Genomic DNA, 13,542 nt, shown 5'->3' with positions numbered 1-13,542 from the left:
GTGGGGTGATGTGTCCTGAAAGGAACATCACCCGACAAGTAGGGTGTGGTGAGAACAGATAGATTGACAGACAGACCGACCGTCCGACTGACCACCAAGTGACATGTAGAAGCTCATGCCATAGCTTCAAAATGGGCGAGATTGTCTCGATGTTTCTGTTTACTCATTTTACTTGGAGAATATCGTCTAACAAGTCATTCTCTCTTTTGTTTTAATTCATACAGGCGGCCATTGAATTAGAAATTGTAAGTGTATATCTCATTTCCTTTTTATATCCTTTTGTGTACTGACGTTTGCTTATCTATTCAATGTGACGTTTGAAAAGTATTTGGCGGATAAGTATATTCTAACACCACGCAGCAGTAATTTGGGAAGCTTCTGTATACCTGGAAATGTTGGCTTGCTATAAATCCTAGTGTTGAATTATATGCTAGGGCTGCAAATTGGTCCTGATATATGAAACAGTTTGATCCCCTTTACAAAGAGCTGCGATATTTGGGCCTCCCTTGCGCGACCATAAAACTTTCCAGGTCACTGTCGGAGGTCGAATGGTTGCCTATAGGTCGTTCAAAGGTGGTACACAGGATGTTCAGACATCGTCATGGACGCCATGGACGCCATGGTCGCCGTAAATTTTTGAACATGTTCAAAACAGTCGCACAAAGGTCACCGAGGAGGTTGGTTGCTCAAAGGTGGCTCAAAATATGAGGCAGACGGGAGGCACAAGCATTGCCGTGGTTGCAGAATGGATGCATAATGGTCAACCGATGGTCGCCACGTAATAGATCTGTTCTGTTGCATATTTTACCGTCAATCTGGGCGATGCTTTTGCCTCCCTTGTGACTCAAGGGTCGCCTAGGAGGCAGAAGCATGGCTGATTGGTCGACCAGAGATCTCCGTTAGTTACCGTTGGTCGCCACTTTAATTTCCCATATCTACAGAACTGTAGCTCTGATTTGATTAAACTGGAATGTGTTATACAAACAAAGTGAAGTGACTTCATAATGTCATTACCATGTAATTTCATATATTTTTTTAAGCGTTTAAGTTTATCACAATAGTTTTTATGTCTCATCCCCAACATGCTCAATTCAAAGTTCATTTCGTTTTAGGTTTGTAAGGTTATAAATGTATGCACACAATTTTAAAAGTGTGTGACGTCATGATGACGTCAGCACCCGATGTATGTATTAACTATTAGTCCTTTGGGTGGAGACTTGGTAATACACAGACAGGGAATGGTTACCGACGACAAAAGTTGGCGAAACGTCACGATAATGTCATCATGGGCCATGATACGTTATGTATGATACGTTATGTAAGTGCATAATTGAAGTCCTTTATCTTAGACTATGTTCTTGCATATAATTTCCTACCCCTTATAGTTACGTTACTACAAGCCAAATTCCACGCAACGTCTGATTTAGTTAGAATTCCGTTCCAATAAAAGTCTACGGATCAAACAATTATTTAATCCCATGACATGTTTCCTTCTCGATGTTGCTGTATTTTGGAACGCGATTGATTTGGTATGTTGATTCAATGAATGTCATTCTCTCATCTATTCTCATTCCATACAGATTAATGAGTCGATTTCGCCTATCCGGGTAAGTCTGCAATTCGCATTAATTCTAAAGTTGTTTTCTCGTCACACGAAGTGGCTCAGGAAGCTAACTAGTTGAGTCAAAATTCCATTTCTATTCCGTTCAAAGTAAAACCATGCTACTTGTTCCCAGCATAGTTGTTTTATTCGACACATGATTGTATCACAATGCCGTTTCAATTAATGTTATTTAAATTTTGTTTTATTTCATTGCATGGTACTTTTCAAAAGATTATGTCATCAAAAATGGTAAGTGTATAAGTTCGCTATATTTTGTATCTTTGGTGTTCGCAATTTTGGTTCACGTTTTCGCCACAATTGGCGGATATTTTCTCATAGCGTTAGGTCTATATGATCCCTGAGGGCATCAGAGTCTTCCTCTTTTTTGGAATGACACGGTTAGTACTTTTTACGGGTCAGTGAATGTGGGTTGTTTATGCATGGCAAATATTTCCCATAACTCAGTCCTTTGAAACGATGCATTAATGACAATGTTCCACTATGAAGCGGCAATGGCAGATCATAGGGGTTACGGCCCCAAACAATTGTCAGTTATTTGAGTAATTAATTAAGAAGTGTACAGGGGCAGGTCCAAGAACTTTTGCGGGGGAAGAGTCATCAGCAAATCGATGCTGAAATGCAGACAATTTTTTGGTTTTTCTATTTCTTTTGTGCCGAACTGAAATAGCTTTTTTAGCTGAAAGTTTACATATTTCAAAACACTAGTTCCAGAGTATCCACTTTTTCTAACGCTTTTCATTGAGAATGTGCTTTACTATACTGCTGTACAGAAGTTGCCGATTTAATTCAGGCCTACATTTGCTGATGCATACCTTCTTTGTTAATTAATCATATAATTTTGGATTCTCGAATACAACACCAGCAAACGTATAGGCCTACTCATTTTTTGTCTGTACAACTACTTCAGGAAGCCAGCTGTAAAATTCCTCCAGTGGAGATATCACCAGTGTTACAGCCCGCTCCTGGCGGAGCAAGTAATTGCCAAGGTGGGTAGAAATAAACCATATTGGGATAATAGTGACCAAAGCTCAATTACTGTTTAAAACTAAGATATTAGCACTTGCCACTTGTCACGTTTTGTTAATTCCACTAATAATGGCTACATGACTTTCTCCGATTGCATAATTTCATGTGGTGCGACCTGGGGGCGGGCGACGATTTAAGGATGTTTCCCTCCCCCCCCCCTAGCTACCTCGCTCAAACTACTTGGTGCAACGTGTAGTATTCATTAATCCAAGTTTGTCACCTAAGGCGCTCCATACTGATCAACAATAAAGGCAAAAGGTCACCCCTCAGTCGGAAGTCATGACAGCCACAAAACAGTGTGTGATTCTCTCTCTCAATATCTAAGTTTAGGCTCGTCGCCAACCTTACAATTGGCGACGAGCACGGGATCTTCAGCAACGCCGAGGAACCCAGCAACACCGTAAAGTTGGTTTTGACCGCCGATTTCGAGAACAAGACTGTGCATTTCCGCGTGGAAAATCAGAGTTAGTGAAACGTTTTCGTGTACACATACCGCACGTGTACATGTACCGTGGCATTGGCTATACACACAACGCATCGTGTACGTGTAGTACTCGCTGCCGGACATTGTTTACCGTACGCATCATCGCCGAACCTTTGCAATCAAAATGTCCGCTACAAACCTGCCGTCCTTTCCAGCCTTCTAACCTCTTGTAGAGCCTTCCTCTGCCGGCGTACGGTGGCGGAAATATGTCAACAGGCTGGAGAATCTGTTTGTTGCATTCAAAGATGCAATCACCAAGTACTTTGAGCCTCGCAAGAACATCTAATATGAGCGATTTGTCTTTCGTGAGGCCAAACAGTTGGACAATGAAACTGTCGCAGACTATGCAAACCGCCTCCAACAGCTAGCCAAAACCTGTGAGTTCCACGACAAGGACACCGAAGTGAAATCTCAGATTATCCATGGCTGTAAATCGTCAAAGTTGAGACGCTATGCCCTCCGTGAATCTGAGCTAACCCTCGTAAAGCTTCTAACGACTGCTAGAACTTACGAACTGTCTGAGGTGCAAGCCAAGGGCTTGGAACAACACACACAACCAAGCCGCGACACAACCAACCGCGCGACTACTACGAAGTCCCACACGCGAAATCGCGAGTCGAGCAAGGCTCCACATGCCCCAAAACCCAGACACTCTGTACCCTGTCGGAACTGCGGAAGTACATTTCCTCACAAGCAACAATGCCCAGCCAAAGGTGTGACGTGCCACTCGTGTGGCAAACTCAATCACTTCGCCAAACATTGTCTCAGTCGTGGAATGTCACACAAGCCACAGCACAACAAAGCAAAAGTGCACGCCGTTGACCACACTGTCAGCTCAAGCAGCTCTGATGATGACTATGTGTTCGGTTTATCATCAACACCGAACTCCAAACACCCAGTTGTGACCATAACTGTCGACCAAACAACGCAATTGCCAGCCATCATTGACACAGGAGCCTCGGTTAACGTGATGTGCCTGGCCGTGTACAACAAACTGTCCTCCAACCCACCACTGTGTAAGGACGCAGCAGCAAAAGTGTTCGCGTATGGCAGTACAACACCCCTAGAGATTGTGGGCACATTCAACACCACCGTTGCCTACAAAACCTCGCACATGCACTCCACGTTCTTTGTCATCAAAACAACTGGGGACACACTGATCAGCTTCCAAACAGCGTCCGCTCTCTACGTCATCTACTCTACGTGTGTGGATATGCGAAATGTTAACACCGCCATCAAGCGCGAGCGTCACATTACACCGACCATCGACGACATCCTTGCCCAGGTCAACGGATCCACCGTCTTCGGTAAACTTGACCTAAACGCGGGTTACCATCAAGTAGAGCTAGCCCCCGAGTCTCGCCATCTGACTGTGTTTTCAACACACAAAGGCCTATTCCGTTACAAGCGTTTAAACTTCGGTGTTTGCTCTGCAGCCGAAGTTTTCCAGAACGCCATCTCCTCTGCGCTCCGCGGCCTCGCAGTCACACTCGGCATCAGCGATGACATCTTAGTGTTTGGCTGCACACAACAGGAACACGACGCACGCCTCGCAGCCAGTCTGCAACGCCTTCGCGAATGTAACCTGACTCTGAACAAGGACAAGTGTCGCTTCGGCAAATCACGCGTTGAATACTTCGGACATGTATTCAGCTCCACCGGCATCTCCCCCGACAAGAGGAAAGTAGATGCAATCCAAAATGTGTCTGACCCTACCAACGCAAGCGAAGTACGCAGCTTCCTTGGAATGGTCACGTACTGTAGCCGGTTCATACCTGACCTTGCCACGGTTTCCGCACCCTTGCGCGAGTTGACAAAGAAAGACACACCCTGGCAATGGGGACCCGAACATCAGCAAGCACTCTGCCAAATCCACGAACGAGTCGCACATTGCTGTACAATGGCATACTACGATCCTAGCAAAAAAACTGAACTCGTAGTTGATGCCAGCCCAGTTGGCCTAGCTGATATCCTCGCCCAACGCAATGACAAGGACGAACTGTTGATCGTTGCTCTCACGAGCAGATCACTGACACCAGTCGAACAGAGATATTCCCAAACGGAACGTGAGGCCCTAGCTATCACATGGGCGATATTTCACTTCCACCTGTATCTCTATGGCAGCAACTTCGTCGTCATCACGGATCACAAACCGTTGGTCCCAATGTTCAACAACCCGCACAGTAACGCACCGACCCGCATTGAACGCTGGTTGCTAAAGTTGCAAGAGTACAACTTCACCGTCAAGTATTAGCAGGGAAAGTTGAACCCTGCCGACTACATGTCGCGACACCCCCACGAACATCCGCAAACCACCAGCAGAGAACAACGCCTTGCGGAAGAACACGTCAGCTTCATATCCGCAAACGCTGTACCCAAGTCTGTCACTTTTAACACAATCCGCACCGCCACTCGCGAAGACCCAGTTCGTCAGTCAGCCATTGATGCGCTCACCACTCATATCTGTGACACGCTCCTGAAGAACCCCCACAACCAACAGACTCTTGCCACACTTAAGAGCCTACACAAGGTACGCGGTGAACTCACAGCCACAACCGATCGCGATCTGCTGCTCCGTGGAGACCGCATCGTGATTCCACAGGCACTCGCACAACGCATCGTCGACATTGCCCATGAGGGACACCAAAGCATGACAAGGACTAAACAGTTACTTCGCGAAAAAGTATGGTTTCCCAGCATGGACACCCTCGTCGAAAAACAATTCGCGACTGCCTTACATGCCAGCTGACTACGCCTGACGACACCAGGACTCCGCTTAACATGTCTTCACTCCCAGACAGCCCATGGCTGGAAGTCAGCATCGATTTTTGTGATCTCCCAACAGGAGAACATCTCCGCGCAACACCCCATGCTACAACAGGAGTTGCACCTGCTACACTCCTCTTTGGCAGGCCACTCCGCACCCGTCTCCATGAAACCCCACATAAGTCCCAGGCCAAAGCCGTACAATCCCACAGACACCCCTACACAGTCACTGCTAAGAAGGGATCGATGGTGACAGCTCAGCACGGCTCTCACACAGTCACACGCAACATTTCGAGATACAAACGCATCCAAAACAGAGCACCACCCCAGCAGGAAGATTCTGACATCGACGACATGGTCACCACCACACATACCCCCATCCATGCACCAGCACCACGCAGGAATCCCCACAAAACTGCCGTCCACCTGAACACCTCAAGGACTTTGCCACTTAAAGATTGTAGATAGACACCTGCATGTTTTGTACCAAACCGGAGAAAATGTATACTCATATTTTGTTTTTGTTTATTGTTGTTAACTTAAGTTAAAAATGGCTGCTAAAAGTGTAATCTGGTTAACATTAATTCTGAAAATAAGGCATACTCTACAGACGTCAAAATAACGACACTCAAACATTTCAGAATTTATTTGGACATTGTTTTATTCAATCATCATCTTTAAATTCGCCAAATTCCATTTTTACACGAGCACAACTTTTATTCAAGGAGGAAAGGGATGTAGTATTCATCCAAGTTTGTCACCTAAGGCGCTCCATACTGATCTACAATAAAGGCAAAAGGTCACCCCTCAGTCAGAAGTCATGACAGCCACAAAACAGTTTGTGATTCTCTCTCTCAATATCTAAGTTTAGGCTCTCGGATCTTACACGACGTTGGCAGCAAAAATTTATGCTATTAAACTTATGAATAAAGCCCAATTAATCACCCATTCCAAGTTTCGTGTTGGTTTGCAATGAGTTTAACCAACTTTTTAAAGTGAAACTTTCATCCTGATTTTGTTTTTACAGGCAGCTCTTCCGCTCCGCCAACACTCCTAAAAAGGATCCTTGACGAACACGACAACTTCGCCAAAGAATGCAGCGAAGACACACTGATGGATAACACCTTTCAGTTGCCGTATATTGCAATCGGTTACTTCGACCATGATGGTGGAAGCCTGTCCTTGGGCAAGTACAATGTCCACATGTACATCCCTCGTGGCGCACTTCCCAAAAAATCACTACAGCAGGTGTACATCTATGTCAACCCCAATGCGCCACCTGTGGACGGGATCCATCCTCCGCAGGTTGCTCTCTCACCCGTGATCCAGTGCGGCCCGCCAGGTCTGAAGTTTTTAGACAGCGTGGTGCTGCAGTTCCCGCATCACGCTAGCGAGAACTCCAGTTGGATGCTTTACACCAAGATCTGCAGCGACGAAGATGCGGCGTACAAGGCCTGGCATCCGCTCGACGGCGAGGAAGATGGCATCGTGGTGTCAACTGAAAACAAGAAGGTCGTTCTCCTGATGAAGCATTTTACCGGAGCAGCTCTAGTGGGCGAGCCGTCCTCTACCAGCAGTAAAATGGTGCACGTTGGCGCGTTCGGAGGGTCATGTACCGAATCTGATACTTCGTATGCCGTGCGAATCCACGCTTGGGACGATGACCCGGTTGCTAAGCAGGTAATATGACAATATATTATCTCCACACACCTAAACCTGTACAGGTAACGCCGATAGTTTCTGATATAGGAACACTGCTGTTAAAGTTTAACACCGGCGGTTCTATACCATCCGTGTTTAATCTAAAACCGCTGTTTCTCAGTGAAGAAATACTCGCTATTGTTATAAATTACTACTTTTTCAATTTATATTTTCTGTGTTTGACTGTTATTCTCTGAAATTTCACTTAAATAAATGTCTTTCGGAAAAAGAACTTTTAGGGCATTTTTGTGTCGTTTTTAAAGAACAAAATTCTCGATCAGATGCAGCCATAAACAAGTCATATCAAAGTAGGTAGAAACCGTATTTGGTAGATTACGTTGATCCTGTCACTCCCAAATGACTCTCTGCGTTTACAACTGCTGCGTGTCGTTTGCTACTATCCCTTTTCAGAAAGTTTTGGATATGGAGAAGGAACTTGAATCCAAGCCGTTGGATGTTTACAGAGACATGTTAGTCCATCACAGTCACGGAGGTGTGATCGTTGCGCTTGAGAACCTCAAGACAGGCTGGGAATTGGAGGAGAATACATCACAGGTATTGCTCTCTTAAAGATGAATCGGATGAAGGGAGTGATGTTTTGCCATTCCTCTTTCAAGCAGATGTTTGCACGCAAGAAATCAAAGCTGTCATACAGGCATTGGGGCAAGAGTAATGAGGCCCAACCATTTTGTTTTAAAGCTTGTGAATCATTCGAGTATAGAAACACTTTTGACATCCAAACATACAGCTTTTTCGATACTTTTCAACATCATAGCATCAGGAACGCTTTCACATCCGTGAACGATAATAGTATGCACTCCATGATCATTAATGTGAAACCACGCTGTAAGAAACCAAGATAGAGATTGAGACTTCATTGTCTTTTTCTTCCCATTGTTAGAAACAAGAGATAAGCAAGTCCAGAGTTTGGCGGTTCCCAAAGAACTCTGTGACCTTTGACATGAGAAGACAACTGCCTCGTGCAGAGAGTGACCTAATGCAGCTGCTTCCTGGGGCTGACGGAGTCATATACCAGTGTATCTCGGAATCCGACACAACTTCGACTGAAGATAGAATTCGATTGTCGATCCGACCAAAGCAAGTGAGTGACAAAAATTACACAACGACTACAGTCTTAATCTATTATATCACATTCGATAATATCACAGCAGTTTGGATACGTTTTGGTGTGAAAAATCAAACTTTAAAAGAGGTTTCCCCCTTTTTTTCGAAAATTATTTTGCAGGGGAAAATTGCAACGTCTCACAAGGAAGCTAGTAAAACCTGCACAGAAGTAAGAAATATAAATGTTTGTTTAAAATCATAATTAAGTCCGGCTGAGCTGGTCAACGTATCCTGGGAAATATTAATATTTGCGAACAAAATATCTCATATTTTACATTTGGTACAAGACGTATAGGGGCTTAAAAGTAATCGCCCTTTTTGATATTCCTTTTCTGTTAGTTACGTCTGTAGAACTTTGCTCGATTTGCAAGGTAATTGTAACAGAAAATTAACTTTTGTATAGAGAAACAAGCCCCGACAAACCATATAATGCTGTTGTGAGGTATACAACATTAACTAACGAAATTATCTTGTATAAAAAAATCTTGACTGTTATTCGAACCTTAAGAATGTTTTTGTCCGTCCTTCTCAAGGAAAAGGTGAGAACGGCAATTACAAGGAGGGTGCACGGACTAATGGACGGCGACTACGGAGGCTTCTCAGAGGCATTGGTTCAGAAACTTTGCCAACACTTAGATACCGAGATAAACAGCCACAACTGGACGGAACTTGCCCGGGACCTACTTGGGGAAGGTCTTCGGTCAAACGACATCGCTCGTCAAGAAAGTCCATCAAAGGAGACGATCAAAGTCTACTTTGCAGGCTGTCGAGCGGATAATACTTCAGACAAGCCAGCTGTTCAGCATCTGATTGAGAAGTTTGCGAGTGAAATAGTGGATATTGTAAGGAATGAAGTCCGCCGTGCGTGGGAAGAGGGTCAACCATCAGGTACGACTGGCAAATGTTGAGTTCATTAACACGATTTGCCAAAACAAGGGAGGAAGGCAAAAAAAGTCCTCTCAAATTTCTGCCACTGGAAGTCTTCCAAAAGCAAGCATTAATATGAGCCTTGAGAAATATTGTGTCAATAGTTTGTATCCATTCATTCAGTCTACCGTCATTCAAGAGAAACCTCAACTCCTCCTTCAGCATCTGTAGGGATTCAGCCAAATTGATGCTCTCCTGTAAATATCCCTCTGTTAACTGTTTCAGGCATGGAAAAAACCGGAGTAATAACCGAAGCAAGCGGAAGTGTCCAACGCGTCTCTGAAATACCTTTGCGATCTGCACCTGGTTCAAACAGTGACGTCAGCGGATCGATACCGTGTCAAATTAGTGTAAGTTTTTTTTATGGCTCAAGTAAAAATGAAAAGGTAGATGTGATCGTATCCTCAAAGTTTCCAAATCACAACAACTGGTAAAAGCCATTCTCTTTGAAGAAAGTATTCTTTTGGCAGAAAGAAGTTGTTAACAAACTGAAATTTACATTTTGTGATTTTAGGGAGCAATGATACTTCTGACCAAATACTATAGCATCACAATTGCAATGACATTTTGTACATCACAGTGCAATTCACTTTAGTGGTTCATCCAGGCGTGCAAAGCTGTGAATGAATTTCCTTTTTGTTTGTAGTCGGGCCTCTTAAATCTTGAAAAAATATTCAGAATCGAGAAATAATTCGTTCGTGACTTGGTTTGCTTTTGACGCATTTATGCAAAACCTAATTAAAACATAAATCATTTGTGTCAGACTGAAGTAGATGACCAGAAGCGCCTCCGTCGGCTTGCCGAGAAATTGGGACCGGAATGGGAGACACTGGCTACAGAGTTAGGCTGCACTAGTGAGAACCTGTTCAGGATTAAAGAAGACAAGCGAAATTGCGTGGTTAATCAGATCTTTACAATGCTTGTGGAGTGGAGGCAGCGAGGGGGGAGGTTGGATGAAAGCATCTTAGCCGACGCCTTGGGGAAGGCCAAACGATTTGATCTGGCACAGCAGTTCCGAGGTGAGACTCCCAGTTATTATGCTTGCTGGTTCTTGCTTTGACCTTATATTAATGGTTCTCATAGATTGCAACCATACCATTGCTTTCCAGCATTATGGTCAACTTCTCAAGTCCCAGTCTTGATGTCGTCTTCAGACGAAGCCAGCTTCTAATCGTGAAGGGCTCAGCCTGAATTTTATTCATGTTTATTATTTGTGTCATCCAGAGACAAGCAGGATTGTTCATCATCTTCAACAATGCAACCGGGGCTTCTGTGTCGTCTAATCTGCTAGTTAGCTTTTCCTCAGTTTCAACATTTTTAGTTCTTTCGGCACTTCATCCTAAGCAGCTCTTGTTTCCCTCTCTGTCTTTTTTTTAAAACTCTGTCACAACACTCTGCAAACATTTCAGTACTTGATTCTTGGTTGGTTCTTCTCCTAAATACTCCACTTGGGAGTTTAAACAGGAGACCAAAAACACCGAAGCAAACCCCTTCTCTTAGTGAAAAGTGTTACTGGGTTCTTTTACGTGCATTGCATTACACAACACACGGGACCTACGGCTATACGTCCCATCCGGGACGAAGCAATAATGGTAAAGTGCCTTGCTAAAGGGCACAAATTTCCACCCGGCGGGCTCGAACCCACGCCACTGTTGCCTCTGAATCACCAGAGCATGAGCCCGGTTATCTCAACCGCTAGACCATGACATATAATACTATCGGCCATAACACATAATACTGTATCGGTACTGCCTCGGACGACTGCCCAGGCGAGTAGCGGCGAACGTCCTAGCCTCTACGGTCGGGTACGCAGACCCGTTTCGGCGGAGATTTACCGCCAGTCCCGCAGCAGACTACCAAAAACAACACCCTATCACGCACTCACTCCACTCACTGGGCTGACGGACGAGGGATATCTCGAGGAAGGAATGGGACACTGGACACTGGTTTGCGCCTTCCCTTAGCCTTGGGGATTTATTCCTCATTCCCATTTCGGCCTACCTAGGTGCCTCGCCTACGTGATCTTATACTAAATCACTTCCCTTATAACCTCAGAGATTACCTAATTATCTGGATTATGATGCAGGAATCATTTATCAATTACACTCAAGCAAAGTTTGAGGCTCCCTCATAACGAGACCGCGCTCGGTTTACAGCCACAACAGAAAGAGAGCGAGGCTGAGCGCGCGGCCGCTTATATACACTACCAGTAAATAATTAAAGTGCGCCCTCTATAAAATGCATTGCGCTTCAGATCTATTGGCTTTTTTTCTTTGCCTGATTATTCAACAAAAGTGCATTTTAGAGAGCAAGTAATATTCACTCAATGACACTTAATCTAAATTGACTTCAGTTTGTATTGATTTCATTGACAGAGATGACGTCAGGAATAAGGAGAAGACGTGTTAGTAGTATATCAGGACGCAGCATATCAGGATGCAGTATATCAGGACGCAGCATATCAAGACTCAGCATTAATTTACAGTAGGAGGTAGTAGGCACAATGAAATAACTTGGTGATGCTAAAAATGTGGGTTTTTTTCAGAGTTGTAATGACTCGAGTCAATGACTCGACTCGAGACGGACTCGAGTCACAATTTTTGGTGGCTCGACTCGACTCGAGTCCCTAAGGGTAAATGACTCGATTCGACTCAAGTCACTGCGAGCAAATGACTCGACTCGACTCAAGTCCCTCATCAAAAGACTCGGCTCGAGCCAAGGCTAATAAGACTCGAGTCCCAAAAATAAAAGCATTTTGCGAAAAGTATTTGCAATGACTTACGGTACAAAATTTATGCTCACTTTGCTTTGAAAAGAACAGTCATGTATAATTATACAACGTGTCACAGACTCCCGTCTTATGGTTTTAGAACGCCCAAAATACTATCCAGGAAGCAAATTTTTAAACACATTTTCTAATTCGCTGTTTCATCATTGGCTTTAGGCGATTTCTTATAAAGCTCTCGGATTCGAACACTAGCTAAACTTATGGCCTTCCTTTTATAAATTTTGGTATATAGTGTTCAAATATTCGTGACTCGAATTGACTTGAGCTAAATATTTGATTCGACTCGACTCGACTCGACCTTTGTACCTAATGACTCGACTCGACTCGAGTCACTTCTTTAAAGTGACCCAACTCGACTCGAGTCACAAAAATCAATGACTCGTTACAACTTTGTGTTTTATTACTTTTTTAATTCGGTCTTTTCTTATTGATTCACTCTTTAAAATGTGTTTAAATGGAATTTGAAAACAAACTCCCACGAGGCTGTTAATTATGACAAATTTTTCAAGTAAACAGAAAATATCTTCTTTTTTGTTAGTGAGTTGCTGAAATCGCAACCATTGCAACCTGTTTATACATGTACAGTATATTAAAGGGAATGTACAACATTTGCTTTTGCTTCACTTTTCAGAAGTAAATGGATTTGTGGATTACTATGTTATAGCAAATATTGTTAAACCGACTTGCTTCACATTTTGGGTTTGGAGATGCTGGAAAACCAAAAAATAAAGATCTTGTAATCGGTTCACTGACTCCGCTTAAAATGAATCCGAGCAATTGGGAGAATTGTAAAATCAAAGAATCAGTCTAGCAGGCTTAGCTTGTACCTCTTCACAATTGTGTAATCAGTTGCAAAGAAAATGCGGAATAACTGAATATGAAAAATGAGGAAAAATAAGCCATTTTTTTAAATACAAGTTTTCCTGAAAATTCCGGCAAACCAGGAGCCACGAATTTACAGGATGCTTTGGACTGTCATTCCCCAATAATCCAGTAAGCTAGACATTTCGTGATCCTTTGATCATTTCGGTTTTTTAATTTTTTTTTGGGGGGGGGGTTGTTTTTTTTTGCAAATGTATTTGCCCTTGAATGCCTACTGCT

The 13,542-nt window shown here is 43.7% G+C and overlaps 1 protein-coding gene across 1 annotated transcript; it reads left to right on the top strand.

The window, feature by feature from the left end:
• The first annotated feature begins 601 nt into the window (after positions 1-601).
• LOC119735172 lies at positions 602-12,189 on the top strand. The gene is made up of 11 exons (XM_038208878.1): positions 602-628; positions 1,581-1,607; positions 2,532-2,610; positions 6,928-7,580; positions 8,013-8,156; positions 8,503-8,703; positions 8,848-8,895; positions 9,260-9,614; positions 9,879-10,003; positions 10,417-10,672; positions 12,029-12,189. The coding sequence occupies exons 1-11, from the start codon at positions 602-604 to the stop codon at positions 12,139-12,141; spliced, it is 2,028 nt and encodes a 675-aa protein (XP_038064806.1). The 3' UTR covers positions 12,142-12,189.
• Positions 12,190-13,542: the final 1,353 nt, after the last annotated feature.

Source organism: Patiria miniata, unplaced genomic scaffold (assembly GCF_015706575.1).
Source record: "Patiria miniata isolate m_02_andy unplaced genomic scaffold, ASM1570657v1 HiC_scaffold_29, whole genome shotgun sequence".
Lineage (NCBI taxonomy): Eukaryota > Metazoa > Echinodermata > Asteroidea > Valvatida > Asterinidae > Patiria > Patiria miniata.
This window is presented reverse-complemented; position numbering and strand designations above follow the sequence as displayed.

Coding starts and splice junctions, on each gene's coding strand:
- LOC119735172 (XM_038208878.1), top strand. CDS start 602: ATGGACGCCATGGACGCCATGGTCGCC. Junction 2,611..6,927: donor CGGAGCAAGTAATTGCCAAG/GTGGGTAGAAAT, acceptor TTGTTTTTACAG/GCAGCTCTTCCGCTCCGCCA. Junction 10,004..10,416: donor CGATACCGTGTCAAATTAGT/GTAAGTTTTTTT, acceptor CATTTGTGTCAG/ACTGAAGTAGATGACCAGAA.